We start from the raw sequence: 17,727 nt of genomic DNA on the forward strand, positions 1-17,727 counted from the left end.
TGGGGGGGGGGGGGCGGGCCCAAACGTCAACTGTGGCTGCCACAGGCCCTGCAGGAGGAGTCACGGCCTCTGTGCCCAGCTATGCGGGGCCACGGTTTGCTGTCCTGAGCGGTGCTGAGTTAGGAGACAATCTTGGGGAGTGGGGCATGGGCCACCCCTATGTCACCTGTGGTGAGGCCTGTGTCAAAAAATCAGTTCTTATGGATGGTGCTGGGGTTGCATCCTAGGGTGTCCTCACCACTTCATTTCCTGGGTGGACAAGCAAGGAGCAGGAGTGAGTGTGTGGAGCTTATTCACAAACCCAAAGAGCAGCAGGTTTACAGCAGGTGTGGGTGAAGGCAATATTTCATCCGCAGGGTGACTGGCTGCCGGGGGTCAGATGCATGGACAGGTAGATGCTATAGGAACACAGAGGAACTAGCTTGGTTAGCAAGGGAACCAGATCAATGGGGGCTATTGAAAATGGGGGCAGTTTACATTCATTAAAAATGTAAGGAAGTGGCAGGCAGGGACTCTTCCCCATCTTGATCTTGCCCATCTATGGGAGGTAGTGGGTCTAAGCTAGAGGGCCACTGCATCTTGGTACCACAGCTGTTCCTTTAGCTCAGGTGTGTCAAAAGTACAGCACGAGGAGCTGTCTCTCTGGTGCATGGGCTCTCAGAGGTGCTGAGAATTTGGGGGTGGGGTGAGTCGGGGCAGGGCCTGCTGCCAAAATCCAGGGTACAGAGCCCTTTGGGATGCATAATGCTGAGGGGCAAGCAATGGCTATTAACCCTGGTGCCGCCACCACCACTTGCCCTGCCGCTGCCACTGCATCTGGATCTGGACTATTATGAAGAGGGACAAGTTTGACTCCTCTTTGCCTTAGCTGATACTTACTGTGGAAAGGAGGTGGATTTTGCACAGCACTCTAGGTCACCTAATAGTGTAGCCTCTCCGATCTCTTTGACATAGCTGTGCCATGTCCTGGCAGACTTTGTCACCAATTCTGTGGACAGCTGAAATTGCTGTCAGGCTGATGCCTCCTCATCCTCCTGCCTCCCTGGCAGGTGTATAATGAATAACCCGGAGACAGGAGTTATTTACTATCCTTTATTATTCAGAACAGGGGCCTCCTCCACAAATTGAGGGACCAGTTCTCCAAAAATATGATTCTGCAAAGAAATTGCTCCTACCTCATAGACATCCAAGATGATGAAATCACATTGGCTTTTTATGTAATAGTAGTGTTAATTTTCCTCCTTTTATTTGTGTGTGTGTGTGTGTGTGTGTTTTCTCCATTTGTTTTATTATAAAATACGTCAGCCCAATGAATTTAACATCTTTTAAAACCAAACACGACAGAAATGAGGTGGCAGCAGGATCTAGTCAAGCTGCTGTCACTGCCGCTAGCAAATAAGTCGTCTACGGTTTAGTCTTTTTTTTTTCTTTTTTCCTGTATTTTCTATACCAGTTAGATGGTTATCATCACATGAAGAAGAGATACCTGAACAAGATACAGCTAAGAGCTCTAGAATTAAAAATGAACACACAACTCCCATAAATCCAATCATACAAAAGAAACCATTCCTGGGGGAGGAAGGGCAGGGCAGTTGTCCCCAGCTGATAACCCACGGGGAATGCGGGTGAGGAGGCCTTTCGGTCAAAAGTGGTGTTTTGCAGGTCTACAGAGTCTTTCACTGAAGGATCTCCAAAGGCTTTGCCGGGATGTGGGGCCAGATTCCGATTCTCTTGGAGCTTGTGTGGAATAAGCACCTCACCCCATAAAAAAATGCTGTGGAAAGGAATGGGACTTCCTGCAGCTACTCAGCATGAGTAAGGGGATCAGAGTCTGGGGCTGATCAGATTTGCCTCACAACTCTCCCTGTGAGGTAGGGAAGAATTATTATCCCCGTTTTTACAAGCGGGGAAACTGAGGCACAGAAAGGTTCAGTGACTTGCCCAAAGTCATGCAGCAAGTCAGTGGCAGAGCCAAGAATAGATCCTGGGAATCCTGGCTCCTACTCCCCTCTGTTCTAACCATAAGACTCCTGCTGCCTGATTAAATGAATAGCGAATATTGTGCCCTCTATGCCACTACCCAACCCGTCATGAGCCAGTGAAAGCCACCATTGCCATTGCCAGTCCAGATTAAAGCAATTCAGCTTGTGTTCCCCTCCTCCACCAGGTTTATAAATCTCTTTTATATAAAAAAAGAGAGAATATGATAAAAATACAAATATTCTTAAAATTATTATTATTACTTCTGTCAAGATTGTCCAGCACTTTGAAGAGGGACTTTCAATCACAGGCAAAACTTCGGTTTGGTGCATAATCAGATTGCTTTCATAGTGTTACATCTTCCTGGGGCATTAGGTGATGTTTTTCACATGGCTGACAAGGGAAGAACAGATGTCGTGATTTTGGTGGCATGGATTATACCTGGCCCTTCGCTGTAAAGTATCTCTCTGTATTTCATGAGTCCAGCCCTACATCATAAGTGTTGTTATCCCCATTTTACAGAGGAAGAAACAGCGTCGTATCTGAGTGCAGTGACTTGCTCAGTGTCATCCAGCGAATCCACGGTGGAAGTGGAAATAGAATTCAGGAGTCTCGGTTCCTCATCCCGACTGCATGGGCTGGGTTGGCTGGTGTGCTGGTAAGAGCTGAATCAGTTTGACTGAGACTCTTGGGAGCTGCAGAGTCATAGTTCAGACCCAAGTTGAGCAGTGACTCTCTGAAGACACACAGCCCCCAGCGTTGATCTCACTTTCACTCCTCCACAGATGATGACTTTAACTCCCAAAGTCAATTGGCTGGGCTTAGGCTGGCTGTGATGTGACTGTGGCTCTGGGCAAAACTGGCCTTTGCTATCACATCCCAAACAAGTTCCTTGCACGAAAATGGGGACAATAAAGGTTATTTTGGACCCAGAATACCTCCGTGATTTGTGACTGTTATTTCTACTGTGGTGCCAAACCAGCTTTTAAGCATATGCACTTTCCCCCATGAATTTACACACATGCTGAGAATTACCCATGAGCTTAAGTATGTGAGTGGACTAGGGACCTGTATTTCCATGCCTGTCTCTCATTCATAGTGGAGAGCCCTGTGGCTTTTCCTAGACCTAATTGTGAGGGCTCTTTGAGATTTGAATAAGAAGCCTGCCCCTTTGCTTTTTCCGCTGTCCAGTGAAAGCAACCTTGTGGCATCACAACTGTAAGCATGAGTTCAGCCAGTGATGCCACAGTGGCAGAGTTATGACTGGAGTTGGTAGAACTGGAAAAAAACAAACCCTGATTCTTGGATATTTTTGGGACTCAGAGACCATTTCAGCTCACTCTGATTCATGGTGTTGTATTACCCATAATTTGTGTTTGGTCAAAGGCCAATTTTAGCACAGCGTGGTGCAGAAATACATCCAAGGAAGTTTATTTATTCATTTTTTTTCTTCTCTTGAAAGCATTTTGGTCATCCAATCAGTGAAGCAGAAACAGTTATCATGCGATTTAGGTGACCAATTACACACACCGAATAACAGAGAGGAGTTGAGGCAGTCTGCTAATTATCCAAGCTATGGTGAATCCTTACGAGCAACATATACTTCAGAAGCTATGAGGATGTAGTTCATGAACAATTGGCTAACTCTAAAAAGCAGCTAACTTTAGACCAAAAATTACTCATAACATAGTTTGACTAGCTCTAGCTCTGACTCTCCTGAAGGCTCAGGGAGAGGCAAAAAAAAAAAGACCGAAGGGAAAAAAAACCTTCTTGCTTAACCACAGATCACACCAAATACTGAGACAGGAAGTTACGTATTTTCAAATGTGTTTGACATGAAAGTCCCCCTTTCCAAAAAAGAATCCCTCTGGAAAGTTTCCTTGCATCTGATTGGCTGAGAGCTTGAGCGGCAGAGCACAAAAAATAAAAAGACGCGGTTGCCCTGCCTGTGTCGATACAGTTTTGGTTTTAATTTCTTTAGTAAGTCAGTAACTATTTCACCTAATGGGTCAGGTGGCTAAATGGCTTCTCCCCATCTTTTTCTCTCGGTAATGGTTTTTCTTCCTGCCCCCCCCGAGCAATAAATAAATCTATCAAAACTTCCTCTAGGCTTTGAAGAAATAGCTCAGCTGAGAAGAAGTGATGCCACAACATGGGGGAACAAGAAAGAACGCAAAACCCATCGACCCTTCCAATGAGCTCTCTCCCCCGCATTACCCTGGAGCCTTCTCCCAGCCTTCCCACCTATTTATTGTTACACTGGTAAAAATGTGCCTATCACAAATGTTACTAGGCGCCTGTACATCATTTAGAAAAAAATACCATCACACAGCAACTACATCAACAGAATAGAAGACTCTTACTCCCTAAAAATAGGCTAACTACTGTACATCACTTAAGAGCCACCCCCACTCAGGAAGGGCCTGAGAGAGTAGATGGTTTGTGCATCAAGCCCAAAGGGTGAAATGCCCTGGTTTCTGCTGGGTTGATGGAAAGGGAAGTGAATTCTGAGCGCCCTCCAGTGAGAATGCCCTTTATTCTAACCAAGATGTTCTCAGCTCACGAGCGACCTGGGAGTGACGCAATGGTGCACAAGGAAATGTTCTCGGTTCTGGCAGCGAGCCAAGGTCTAGGCCAGGTTGGGAGTTACAGATCAGTGTCAACACCCTGAATCACACTGAGGGGCCCCCAGGAATCTGGAAGAACAAGTGTGGTGTTCTCATTGGGCCCAACCTAGCTAATTAAGCAAGCAACCATATTCACCCCAGCGGTAGTGTCCAGATGATATTCAACAGAAATGGCACTGCGCTAGCCCAGTCTGGAGACTAGAAATGCTAGAAAACCTGTCCAAGTCCAATTGAGATGGCCCCAATTGTCTTACCACAGGCAGAAGAATAACAGATGTGTTAGGCTACCAGCGAGGTCTGAGATTTCAGGGAAGACTAGTGATCTGAAAGCACTTCCAAACAGGACTTTACTGGTAGGGTCACAGAAAGTGCTGTGTCAACCATGTAATGATACCATGGTGGCCCATCATGTAACAAATTTAAGTAGGAGTGACCTATTGCAATTTTGCAGGGCCCTACCTGTGTGTGCTCTTGGGTCAGTCAAGCAACTGCCAGGCGCCACATAAGAGCCATCGCATTAGCCCTAGCTGTGATCAACTGCACCTCTTGGTCTGCAGTACCAGAGGCTGCTGCCAGATTGCAAAGGAGCACAGTACGTACCTGGCGCTGTCCCTCACTAGGAGATCAAGCCACAAACCTAGTGTGATTTCCATGCCACATACAGTTGGAGACCACTTGAGAATAACAATGTCAAAACTTGAAGCCTGAAGCAAGGGTGGAACTAGAAGAAAACTGGCATTAATGATCTCCACCATGGATGGACCCAGTGTTTCCTCTTGCCTTGATCTCCCCAGCCATAAGAGGCTCTAAAGCTTCACTAGGAAACTGAAAAGGTGCTGCTGTCATGCAGGGAAACACGCCTGCATGAGTCTCACCCCCTGGCCAGGCCAGAGTGTGCTGAGGCTCTCATGGGGCAGACTGGACTTTGCTAAAGGCAGGGCTGAGGAAGCTCCCCCTCACCCTGGCAACTCCACTGAGATCCCAGCCATGGCGTCTGGACACTGTGAGGCACTGGTTGCTATAAGCATCCCTCCACAGTCCTCCCAGGCCATGGGGCCAAGGGCTGTTCAGCTCCTGAAGTTCCCGCTGGAATCCAGCCAACATCGGGAGGCAGCGGGGGTGGGGAGCGGCAATGGAGAAAGGGGAAGAGACACAACTGACTAGTACTCTGGTCATACTTGGCACATGGCAGCTCAAACATTTATCTGCCCCCCCAGCACCTGAGCACCCCATAACTCATCTCACCCCCCCCACTCATTCCCCCAGCAGCCAGCCAGGCACATCTCCAGAGATCAGCCTATGAGCCCCTCCCCACACCCGCTGTCCCCACTAATCAACCTCAGTGCACTCTCCCAGGCCTCCTACCCCACCTGACAGCCCCAATGCTTACCCCAAGACCTCTGCCCCTACCTATCATCCCCAGAGCCCCACTGGGCACTTTTACTCTCAGTTATCACTCCACTGCACAACCCTGACCTCTCCCCCACACCCCCAGGTTCTCACCCCTGGCTCCTATATCCCTACGTATCAATGGCAATACCCGCCCCTGGACTCTGATCCTGTCTTTGTTGCCAGGGCACCATGCAGCCCACCCATTCAGGGCCCTGGGCCTCTCCTCACAAGGGCTTTCTCTCTTCTCTCCTGGATCTCTCTTCCCTCTGGGTTTCTCTCTTAAGGGCCTCCCTTCCTTCCATGAGCCAGGGCTGCAGGATCCCATAACCCATGTCACACCACCCGCTGCGTAGGAGCAAAGCTTGGCCAGAGGGCAAGCAAAGGCCAGGTTAGTACTGCTTGGTCTCCTGCCTTTCACACAGTCTGAGGAACTGAGCTGTGTCTGCTCAGGTGGGAATTCAGTAAGCAGCTCCCTGTTCAGATCTGAGGGCAGCTGGCAAGGTGGAAGGCTCGGGGACACTGCCTGGCTGAGCCTGGCCAGCAACCCTTCTTGCCAGATGGGATGGACTTGAAATCTCATTACAGAAAAATTTAAATCCTGTCCCATTCAGGATGGCTTGATGCAGTGCCCCAGTGCAGCTCTGACTATGGTACAAGGGCGCCATCTGGCGGGCACTTGGCAGACCTGCAATACCCTCTGGTTTTATCACTGCCCACCAAATCCAGTGCCAGCTCTTGGAGACTGGCCCCTGGCATTCAATCAAGTGTTACTTGCCTGGCATGACTGTCACTGGCTGCTCAGTAGCTCCTAGTGCCAAGCATCACCTTCACCCCTGGACAGCAGATAGGATGAGCAACAGCCTGGCTAGCTGTATAGCAGGGGATATCTACCCCCTGGAGTTGGAACAGGCATCCTGTGACTGACTTCAGCTCCACAGGGACTGGGAGGGGCCTGTTAGGCAGGGAGGTGTTTGTGGACTTAATGCCAAGGGTGGGCATCATGCAGGGGTTGGCAAGGGATGCTGTAGGGGCAGTGGGCCTCAGCACATGCCAAACAACCCTAGTACCACATGCTGGAGGAGAGGAGGCAGCAGCCTTGGCTGCAGGTCATTCAACAGTAAGGCTAGAGCCAGCATCTTCCAGCATTGGGTGCTGCAGGTAGTAGTGTGGCAGCGTCTCTGGAATGCTTGTGCTCAGGCTCAACTCCTCATCATAGGGCAGGGTAGAAGCAGGAAGGCTGGTCATCTCCCGGCCTGGCTGCCGTTTTGGCAGCATCCCTGTCTTTCTACTCTCAGAGCACCGTCTCTGTCTTGTCCATGCCCAGGCTCAGAAACTGCTTCTTGTTTTTGTTCCTGGGCAATTCTGCAGGTGGTTCCTGATGCTGAACTGCCTCCCCAGTGGGCATGGAGGGTCTGGGTGATGCTTAGGCTGAATGGATCTCCATGGGGAGGTGTCCCAAACAGTGATCTTATAAGTAGGCTCCTGCTACTTCAGACCCACCATGGCACTCCCAGTTCACATCTAATTGTCCTGCTGGGGTGCCATGACCTGATTTAGAAGGGTGGCCAAACCTAGCTCCTACACAGGGAGAGGAAGTTGCCCCATCGCACACAGCACCCTTAGTTTTTGCCTGAGTGGAGGGGGCTGTAGGTGTTGGTTGGGACCTAAGACGGACTTCGGAGGTGGGCAAAGGGGCTTTGGACGGGCAGCTCAGTTCTGGCAGAGCGGTGGGCACCTTGCACTGGCATGAAGGCAGGGTTGGTACCTGGGTGGGCAGCAGGGTTGGTTTAGACACTGGGGATTGGACTGTTTGGGGTTGGGTTGTCTGGTAGCTGGGTGGAGGAACAGGAGAGGGTGAACTTTTCTCAGGTGGTGCTGGAGAGCTGGGCACTTTCCTTTCACATCTCGTCAACCAGAGAAGGGGGCGACTAAAGTTAAGCTTTCACTAGCCCTAAAAATGAGTCCACTTTGGCTAACAACCTGTGTGTCATGGCTTCCAATCCCATGTGCCACTGAGTGGCTGGAGGAGAATGCAGCTCCCTCTCTCTCTCCCTGGCGAGCGCCGATGGGGCTGATGGTGGCAGAGACCAACCCTGCTCTCTCTTTCCCCTGTGGCATCAGTTCTCCATTCAGCCTCACCCACCGGCCAGTTGAAGGGAAAAAAGACATCTGCAGTGAAATCACTGCCCTCCAACAGGATCCGGGATCACCTCGCAGGTCAGGGCAGGGGTAGAGAGAGAAAAAGAGAGAGAGAGAGAGAAAGAGTGAGACGTGTGACACTTACGACACGCTTACAAGGACACAGCAAACACACAGGAGGCCATTGGAGCAGCGCAGCTCCTCCCTCGCCCCCGGCCGGGACAAAGGCTCTAGCCGCTATTACTTATATTATTCTTATTACTCTTACAAGTTTTATTGAATTAAAAAGAAATGACCTCAAGGAGATGGAGGTCACTGGCCCACCTCCACAGGCTGAGGGGGCACTGGCTTCCTCGCAATGGAGCAGGGGAGCACTCCCAACAGGTGTTTGGCTGGAAGAACTTGTTGGAGGTCTCTTCCTCTTGCCGCCTCATGGAGCCAGTCGCGCCAATGCCACTTCTCTGCCCCTCCCTGCCTCCATGAGCTAAAACCAACCAGCACCCAGGCCCCTGCCCTCTGAAAGGGCTGCTTGGGGGTCTCCTCTCTCTCTTTCTCACTCTCTCTTCACATTACAAGTCAGAAGGAAAGGCTAAAGCAGGAAGTTGGGCAGTAAAGATGCTCCCGGTGAGGCTATGTGCCCATGGGGCGTGGCGGACGCCAACGCCGCTTCCCAGAGTTTGGAAACGTCGCCAACTTCAGTCCCTTGGCTCCTTATCAGGCCTGAGCTCTTCCCCATGAGGGAGGCCTGGGCACCTTGGTTGTGCATAAAGTGGTGAGAGCATGGCCAATAAACGTTGACTCGGAGCGGTGGAACCCAGACAGAGTCCTTGGCCGCTGCCACTCAGGCCTTCAGTTGGTGCCACTGTGCCACGGCCTGCCGGGGATGGGCAATCATGTCCTTCCAGTGCTTCACCTCACCAGGGCCACTCTTCCAGGACAGGTAAATCTGCAGGGAGACAAACCCGACAGGTCACCAAATTGTTCTGCTGCTAAGCCTGGTCTGGGCCTGTCTTGCCCTTTCTAGCCAGCCCAGCGCTGCCCTCAGATGGTTCTTGTTTCCCTGTTGCACTAATCCCATTGCTCTTCTCCTTTCCTTTCAACTGCAGGGTCCCCCCTCCTTCAAGTTTCAGCTCCAGTTCTGCCCTGCTTGCACCTTTTGTCTCACAGTCCTGCTCTCTACCTGCCTTGTCTTACTCCCGTGCTGTCCTTTGTGCTCCCTGCAGCCTGCTACCCCTGCTCTTGGGATCTGTTCCCAATTCACAGGTGCTGAGCAAACCACTTTTCCTCTTGGGGTCCCTCTACAGCTATGGCTTCCTTCCAACCTTCTCCCTGACTGCATAGTCTGCTGCCTCCAGGACTGGATTGGTCTGGATCAGATCCTTCCTCAGTGGGCAGGTCTACACAAGATGTTTACTGTGCGGTTGACTAATTGCATAGTAAATGTCTTGACGTCTACACCTGCACCTCTATTAGGGTGCATGAAACTAATAAACTGCAGAGCAGGGTAGCACTTGTAAATACAAGTATTACCCTGCTGCGGCATTTTCTCATGCACAGCAGTGAACGTGTAGACGCTGTCCTGTTGGCTGGGGCATAGAGTGCTTAAGTATGGATCTAGCCAGCAGGCAGCCCCCACGCTGAAGCACCCTATGCCCCAACCAGCTGTTCCACAGCACATGAAGCATGCAGCCTTGGGCTGGCAGGCTGACCCCCTGGGTCTCTTGCCAGCCTGGGCTGCTCTGACGGGGCTCCACATACTATGCATAAACTCCGGAGCAATATGCTCTAGAGTTTTTTGATCCTGGGTGCATGTTTAAATGGCATGCTTGAGAGCAAAAAACTCCAGAGCAATAAGCGCCAGAGTTTATTTGTGTTCATTAATTGCATATGTAGATGTGCCCACTGAGTCCAGTGTGGCTAATACCAACTTATCCCAGCAGAGGACCTGGTGCCTGGACTTTCCTGGAGGGTACTGGGCTCAGTGAACAGGTTGGGCTCCCCTTTGTCCATCACTGAAGCTTGTCTCTTAAGATGTTTGAGGCTATTTTGTTCCTTTTCTCCTTGTTTCCAGGTTTAGTTACCCACCCAGGGCCAGTCTGGGCACTGAAATCCCAGGAGCAAAGTTGCTCTCATGGCATTTCCAGTTCAACAGGGCTCTAGATTTGCTCTGTGAGACCTCCCTCGAGGGCATGGCTAACCCCATTCCTGATCTTTGGGAAAGTTCCCCAAAGCCAAGATCCTCTGAAAGTGCCCATTTGCATCCCCTCTTGATGCTGCATTTTGTCCTAGACTGAATTCCCCTGCTGCCTGCATGGCTCTACATGGATACCACAGGGAGCCTTTGGTGGAGGCTGGCAAGAAGGAAAGTGGGGCAGCTCTCCTTTGGGGAGGGGACCCAAGCAGGCAACGCCCACAACCCACCAGGGCCAAAGTGGACCAGCCGGCTGGCATGGCTAAGGCACCCCAGTTTACATAGCTAATGACACACAAGGGAGTGATGTGGTAGTATCAACCCCATCTGCTTTTGTCTCCCCAGCCCAAAAAACCCAGGGCTCATTTACAGCTTGGTGGACAGGAAGTATACTTTGGCATAAGTCTGGTGCAAGACTTGAACACATCTTTGAAGATGTAGTAAGGCACTTGCTCAGAAAGGCCAAGTAGAGGCTTAAGTTCACTCTTCAGTCTCCCCACAACCTGCAACACTCTCTGGCAGAGGGCACCTGTGCTCTATCCTCATTCTCATTTGGCCTCTCACCACTGGCATGGGGTGGGGAGAGGCAAGTGTACACTGCACTTAGCACCTCCACCTGTTTGGCCAGGTTTTGGGGGCAGGTGGGCAGGAAGTCCTATTGTACTACATGTCACCTGCATGTGTGGTGGACCTGTTAGCACTCTGGGTTTTCAAAGAGGAAGAGAGGGTCACAGGTCTGTCGTGACACTTTCCCTGTGGGAAAGTGCCAAATGACTGAACAGCCTGGTCAGGTCCTGACAGTGGACCTGGTGACTGGTGCTGACATGCTGTGTGGCCTTAGGGTGACAAGGAGAGATTGGTGGCATACTGGGGGTCTACATGATCTGCAGCAAGCACTGAAACCAGAATGCCTTCTCTTTTTCTTCAGATGCTGCTGGCTTGCTAAGAAGAGCTTGGAAAAGCAGCTGGAACTGGGGAGGAGGACCAGCTTGTGTGCTTCCACCAATCTCATCCTGACAGGAGAGGAGGTTGAAGCCAGCTTCATGGACTGGAGCTGCTAGCAGGCACGAATGGTCTGTGAGGAAGGTGGTTGGGAAGAAAAGGACTGACTGGTCACCTAGGTGGTCAGCAGCCTGGCAAATTAGATGGGAGGTGGCTTATGGAGGTTCTTTGACTATCTAGAGGTGATCCTCACCAGGTAGGGGAGACACCCATGCAGTCTAGGAGAAGCACTTCAGAAGACACTGCTGGACACTACGGTGCCTCCTCCTTGATGATACTAACCATGGGAGAGGCACATGGACCCATTGCCCATTTTAGGCAATCAGCTACAGGACAGAGAAGCTTTCCAGACCAGGCATGCAGCCATGGTCACTGAAACCCATCTACACACCTAAGGATCTCCCCTCTACCAGCATCAAACCATTCCCTGGACCTCTTCTGGATGCATCAGCTGGTGACCTTCATTCTGCCTCTGCTAACAGATTCACTGGAGGTGTCAGAAATAGCTACAAGGCAACGCAAGCAAGTGCGAACTCGTCCATGCAGGGATGGGTTATTTTTAGTGTCTAGCTTTCTATACAGCAATACAGAAAAAGTGTGTGTCAACTCTCTCGCAAGCTGACAGCTGAGACATGTGTCACAGAGGCACTAACAGAGCCTGGAAACTGTCACTCAAACTAACATCATTTCACAGCTCGATCTAAGGTTGCACAATACAGGTAATTATTCAATCAAAAGTTATTAGCATGTTGCCAGCAGCAGAGCGCCTGCTGAGGTGGTGGAGGACAATCTATTCTCAACCTCAGGCTGTGTTTGCCTGTAACTAATCTGGCAATTTTCCCTTTCCAAGTTTTTAAAAAGTTCTTTGCTCTGTTCCTTGTAACTTTCTCAGCAAATTTCTTCTAGAGGTGAAATATCCCAGGCTTTAAACTAGGTCAGGGGCGGGCAATTATTTCGGGTGGACTGCCACTTACTGAGTTTTGGCAGACCATCAAGGGCTGCATGACAGGCAGCTAGGGGCAGATAAACATTAATTTTCTAAATTTTTTAGGGACTCCACAGGCCGGACAGAATGGCCTGGCAGGCCACATCCGGCCCAGGGGCCACATTTTGCCCACCCCTGCCCTAGGTGCATATCTCTCTAGCCATCCATCCACTGTATCATACATTTCCTCTCCTTAGCTACGGAATCATTCTCTCTGCTTATGAATTTTACATTTAAAAGTCATTGGATAAAGAACAAAAGTAGTCCTGCAAACAAGGATCAGAATCCAAGAACCCCTTTCATGCAACGTGCCTTAATCACTAGGCTACCAAACCAGGCTCCCTCTTTTTGCTCTTCCTGCCTGCCTGACTTTTGGTTGCTGGGCTGCCCAGTGGCCCATTTTCATTTGGAGCAGTGGAGGGTATCCCACTCTGCCTGGTCAACAGCTGGATGGTTAGAGCACTCTCCAGTGGGGCAGGTGGTGGGAAGAGATGTGGCTTAAAATCCCCTCAGGCTGTGGTAATATTTAAACACTCACTGAGTGAGTGCTCTAACCACTATACTATTATAAAGAAAAGGTCCATGCTACCACCTCCTCTGGCAGCTGTGTTTTAAAAACAAAGCAGCTACAACTATTTGCTTGTGAGGGAACTGGCCCCCGTGGGTCGTGTGCCTACATAGAGCTGCCATGGAACTTTCTGATCAAACTGGGGGGAGATGCCACGAGTTATAAGTGCTGTCAGGGTTAGGTCGCCACTGAGCAAGGGTGTTCTGGGCCACAGCTTTGTTTTTAGGTGCCTGGAGTCTGCCTTAGCCCTGAGTTCGGTGCCTCAGTTTTGGAGCCAGCCCTTTTGGGGTGGAACTCTTGAGAGGCAACACGGAGCCTAGTAATGTCAAATCAATGAGCGCAACATGCAATGGACTTGGAAGGTTAGGAGCTGCCAGCCGCGGTCCCTCCCAGTGGGAGATGTGACTCAAGGCTGAAAGGGAAATGTAGTTGAATTGGGGATGAAAATGCTGCTCTCCTAGCGGGCTTGACCACCCACAGGCCTGACAGCAGGAACAAGGAGGGGCTGTAAAGCTAGTGAAATTGAGCAGGACAGTGTCTCTGACTGAGCTCATTTCTCCCTAGTGCCAAACACTCCCCAGGACAAGGAAAGGCCCCTCCTGTCCCCAGCAAGGAGCCTGAATGAGGCACAAGGGTGAGAACTTTACTCTGGGAGACAGGTCATGTCCTCCACTGTGTAGACAGGTTTTATTCCTGTCCATCACTGTCCTCCTCTCTGTATTTGTAGCTGGGTTCTGGCCACCTGGGTTTTCTGACTTGGGCTGCATCTGCAAATTTGGTTCTGGTTGACCTTACGACCAAAGAGGCACTTGATGAAGCAGCTTCAGGTAGGGAGAGACTTGCATGATTTTAATGGTCCTGGCACAAAAAGTAGGGGTGTACTGATGATACTAGTTTGGGGGTTCTAAGCCTTTTTAGCCTTGAGGCACCTCTTGTTAGACTCAAGGCACCCCTCAGAAAATGGCAGCTCTTAGTTTTGCTCATTTTTTTGATTACAGAAAAATAATAGAGCAATTCTTCTGTTGCAAAGGGCTCTCAGAAAGACCACAATAGGTCAGAATGGTTTTAACGCTATAGATTCCTATTTGAAATCTCTGGGTTTATCTTGTGAATCATACTTGCATGCCTAACAGTGCTAACATTATGTGGGGCCCTGCAGCACCCTTGAAAGGATCTCAAGGCACCCCAGGGGTACTGTGGCACCCTGGTTGAAAATCACTTTGTTAACTGATGACGCAAAGCTAAGAGTCATCATCAGTACAGAGGAGGACTGGGATATTGTACAGAAATAACTGGATGACTTGAAGACTGGAATAATAGAAATAGGATGAAATTCATAGCAGAAAATGGAAGTCATGCACTTACTGACTAATAACATGCATTTTTGCAATAAACAGGGGCTCATTGGTTGGAAATGACAGCGAAGAGAAAGAACTAGGTGTATCCATCAATCAAAGGATGATTATGAGCCACTATAGTGATCTGGTCACCAAAAAAGGCAAATGTTTTCCTAGGGTGAATCAGGTGGAGGGATTTCCAGTGGAGGCAGGGGCAAGAACCTCGTGAGATCTCTCCTGGAACACTGCATACAATCCTGTTGTCCTGTGTTCAAGAGAGATGAAATCAGACATTGGGGGAATCCCTGTTCCCCCGAGCGCTACCAGGAGTGACTAGAAATAATGGTCACAAGCTGGCAGAGGGTAAATTCAGATTAGACATTAGGAGGCGCTACGTTACCGTCAGGGCGGCTAGGATCTTCCAAGAGAAGTGGTGCTGGCTCCTCCCCTGGGGGTCTTTAAGAGGAGGCTAGATGTATACCTTGCTGGGGTTGTTTGACCCCAGTACTCTTTTCTGCCATGGCAGGTGGTCGGACTTGATGATCTGCTCAGGTCCCTTCTGACCCTACCAACTATGAAACTATGAAACTAAGGATAGAGAAATGGTATTTATGCTGAAGGACAACGCTGGCCTAGAACAACTGGGTATAAATTGTGCATTGTCCTTCAGCACAAATACTACTTCTGTGTCCCCAGTATTTAAACTTAGGCTGTAAATTAGAAGAAATTTCCAAACCATTATAGCAGTGAGGCCCTGAAACCGTCACCTGCTCATAGTAGCAGGTGCACTAATCCTTGGAAAACGGAGCTCTCAGTTTGTGGACTTGTACCTGTACTAGTGGGGTCTGGATCCCAGGAGTTTCTTTCCAGTGTTGTGCTCCTTGATCTACATCTGGTTGGTTAAATAGCTCCTTATATTACAAAGGTGCCCTAGAACAGGGGTCAGTAGTGTGTTTGGGCAGAGTGCCAAAAGCATCCTCAACTTGTCAGATGTTGGCATGCCAGGGGTGGACAGCGGGGAGCTGCAGGGACTCGATCCCCATTGTGGCAGTGCAGGCCCAGCCCCTTCCTACTGTCTGCTCTGTGGTGCACATGCACCTGCTGCCAACAATGAGCTGGGCCTGGGCTCTGCAGACTAGGGCCAGGGCTTCCCAGGGTCTCCCAACTGCCTGCCACATCCAGGTCAGGATCTAGGCAGGCCCCTAAAGCCCACAGAGCCCAAGCTGCTCACAACAAGAGCTTGTTGCTGGCAATGGCTGCATGTGTGCCTTGAGGCAGACAGTGGGCAAGGCATCAGGGATGCACTGCCACAACAAGGATTGGACCCCTCGTGGCTCTTCTGCCATTTGTCCCGAGGCGTGCGTGCCATGCACAATGCCTCCACATTTCATGCTCTAGCACATGTGCCAGGGGTTGCCTACCCCTACTCTAGGGAATTCTACATGGTAGGTGTACAGATTAGCAGAGCAACTGAGTCAGTGTGGCTGCAAGTCTTGGGCCAAATTTTGTCCTTGGTTATGCATATATAAATCTCATGGATGGTAACTGGGCTGCATGGGTATAAATGGGGACACAGTAAGGGCTCTGAACTTTGGCTTGTATAGTGCCCAGATGATGCAACAAAAGCAGGGCTCCCGCCTATTCTATTCTATATTCTATTCTAGTGGTTATAGGATGCTCATTACCACAGTCCGTGAGTGCCTTCCAAGAGCACAGTAACTACTAGATTATATGCCTGCCACATGTTGTACACTTATCATTTCCCTGAAGGAGAAGTGTGGTCCAGTGGAGTGTCTTGTTTGGGTAGGGTCTTAGGGCTTGTCAGTTTGTTTCCAATTCACCTGTTGCTCTGCATTTATGCTAGAGGGGGCAGGTCAAAGGAATACACCTCATAGCCAGGGAAGAAAGGTGTGAGGTTTGTGAGGGGCTTTGGCTCCTGAGGCAATTAATTCCACAGCCTGGGATCAACCCCTAAGAAAGTCCTGTTTCCCACGCAGGTGGGATGTATTCTCATTGTGTGCAGTCCTGTCACACCAGAGGATCACAGTTGCCAACTACAGTCTCCAGCCCTTGGTCCAGGACATCAGGTCTTACTCTGCACACTCACAGTGAGAAAGAGTGCCTGCCCCAAGACTTTACAGTCCAAACAGATGATGGGCAGGAAAAAGACTGGACTCTTGACCCCAGTTCTCAGGTGTGCCAGTGGCAGAGCCAAGAGCCAACTCCTCATCTCCTGAGTTCCAGCTTGGGTGGTTGCCAGCCACCTTCTCATCAATGACTTTCCTGTGCTTAAATTCACAGCCTTGTAATGCTTCACTCACGTTACATTGTTAATTTAATTGATGTGTTTATTTTACTACAACTCTGCATTGGGGGATAATTGAATCCCTGCGGCATGCAATAATAATAGTGAGACTGCTGTGTCAATTTATCATGGTTAGGAGGGGAGAGTTAAATATATTTAATGTAACTCAGGTTTTGGGCCAGATGATTTTTTTTTTTTTTAAGTACAGAATGTAATTCTGTCTTTACAAATAAAGAGCCAGATCCCCAGCTGGAGCAAATCAGTGCTGTGCCATTGGAGTCAATGGGCCAGAGCCACAGTCAGCATCACTTCATTAGAGTCAGCAAGGCCAGATCCCCAGGTGGCTTAAAATGTCATTGTTTCACTGAAGTCAATGGAGCTTGGCCAATTTACATCTGCTGAGTGTCTAGACTAAGCCTGTCAGCTAATTCAGGGGTTTGGGCTGAGGGCAGCCCAGCCTAGGAGCAAACATACTCTTAAGTGTTTGAGGTAAGATCCGAAGGCATGATGTGCCCAGTAGGATGCTCTTCCTGGGTTTGGGCCTGCAGCCATTACTCACATGAGCTGTACAATCAAAGGCAGTGGAACTAGTTACCTGAGTAAAGGCTGCCAGATTATTTCCTCACAGAGTCAAATAATTTCCCCCTTCTCCAGAACAGCTTCATAGTAGGCTGAGATTTCCCTCTACCTGGAACTGCAGAGCATTGAAATTATCTGGGACTTTCATTTTACCTTGCTATAAATAGACTTCATTAGATTCAAGTTCACCCTAGAGCAGATACACCAGAGTGATGTGCATAGCTGAAATGCTTAGGCAGACAGAGAGAGAGGGAGAGAAAGAGAAAAAGTAGATACTGTATGTGCCTCCCCCCCTTGCTGTCTCACTGGCTGGCTAGAATAGTGACTTTTGGGTCATCTCAAGTCAGAAGCTGGTGTGAGGGGTTCACAGAGAAGCAGGGCTGGCTGAAAAGTTGAGTGTCTGCTCCTAACTTCCCTGGAATTCAGGTGGCTTTTTAACTGTGGGTTTGTGCTAGGATTGGCTGTAACATGGCAGTTCTCTGAGCAGAATCTGCGCTGCCGTCCTGCAGCAGTTCCAGAACCACGGAGGCATACTGGAAGGTCACGCAGGTTTTGGGATGGACTCTCAATCTGTCACTGGGTGTTGGGAGGATTGGGAAGCTGCTGGAAAGGCAAGGGAACC

The 17,727-nt window shown here is 49.8% G+C and overlaps 2 protein-coding genes across 8 annotated transcripts in view; one reads left to right on the forward strand and one right to left on the reverse strand.

Annotated features, from left to right (window-relative positions):
- LRRC10B (leucine rich repeat containing 10B) overlaps positions 1-3,727 on the forward strand; it is a 23,386-nt gene extending 19,659 nt beyond the window's left edge. Inside the window, exon 2 of the mRNA XM_019504880.1 lies at positions 2,503-3,727. The gene's annotated coding sequence lies outside the window, so the exon portion shown is untranslated. The remainder of the gene's footprint in view (positions 1-2,502) is intronic.
- SYT7 (synaptotagmin 7) overlaps positions 1,258-17,727 on the reverse strand; it is a 163,549-nt gene continuing 147,079 nt past the window's right edge. For all 7 annotated transcript variants that reach the window (XM_019504810.1, XM_019504819.1, XM_019504828.1 and 4 more), the window contains one exon: positions 1,258-9,084. In XM_019504810.1, the coding sequence (XP_019360355.1) occupies positions 8,980-9,084 (105 nt within the window). In that variant the 3' untranslated portion in view covers positions 1,258-8,979. The remainder of the gene's footprint in view (positions 9,085-17,727) is intronic.

The sequence above is a fragment of the Gavialis gangeticus genome, unplaced genomic scaffold (assembly GCF_001723915.1).
Source record: "Gavialis gangeticus isolate Ggan-Ray unplaced genomic scaffold, GavGan_comp1, whole genome shotgun sequence".
NCBI lineage: Eukaryota > Metazoa > Chordata > Crocodylia > Gavialidae > Gavialis > Gavialis gangeticus.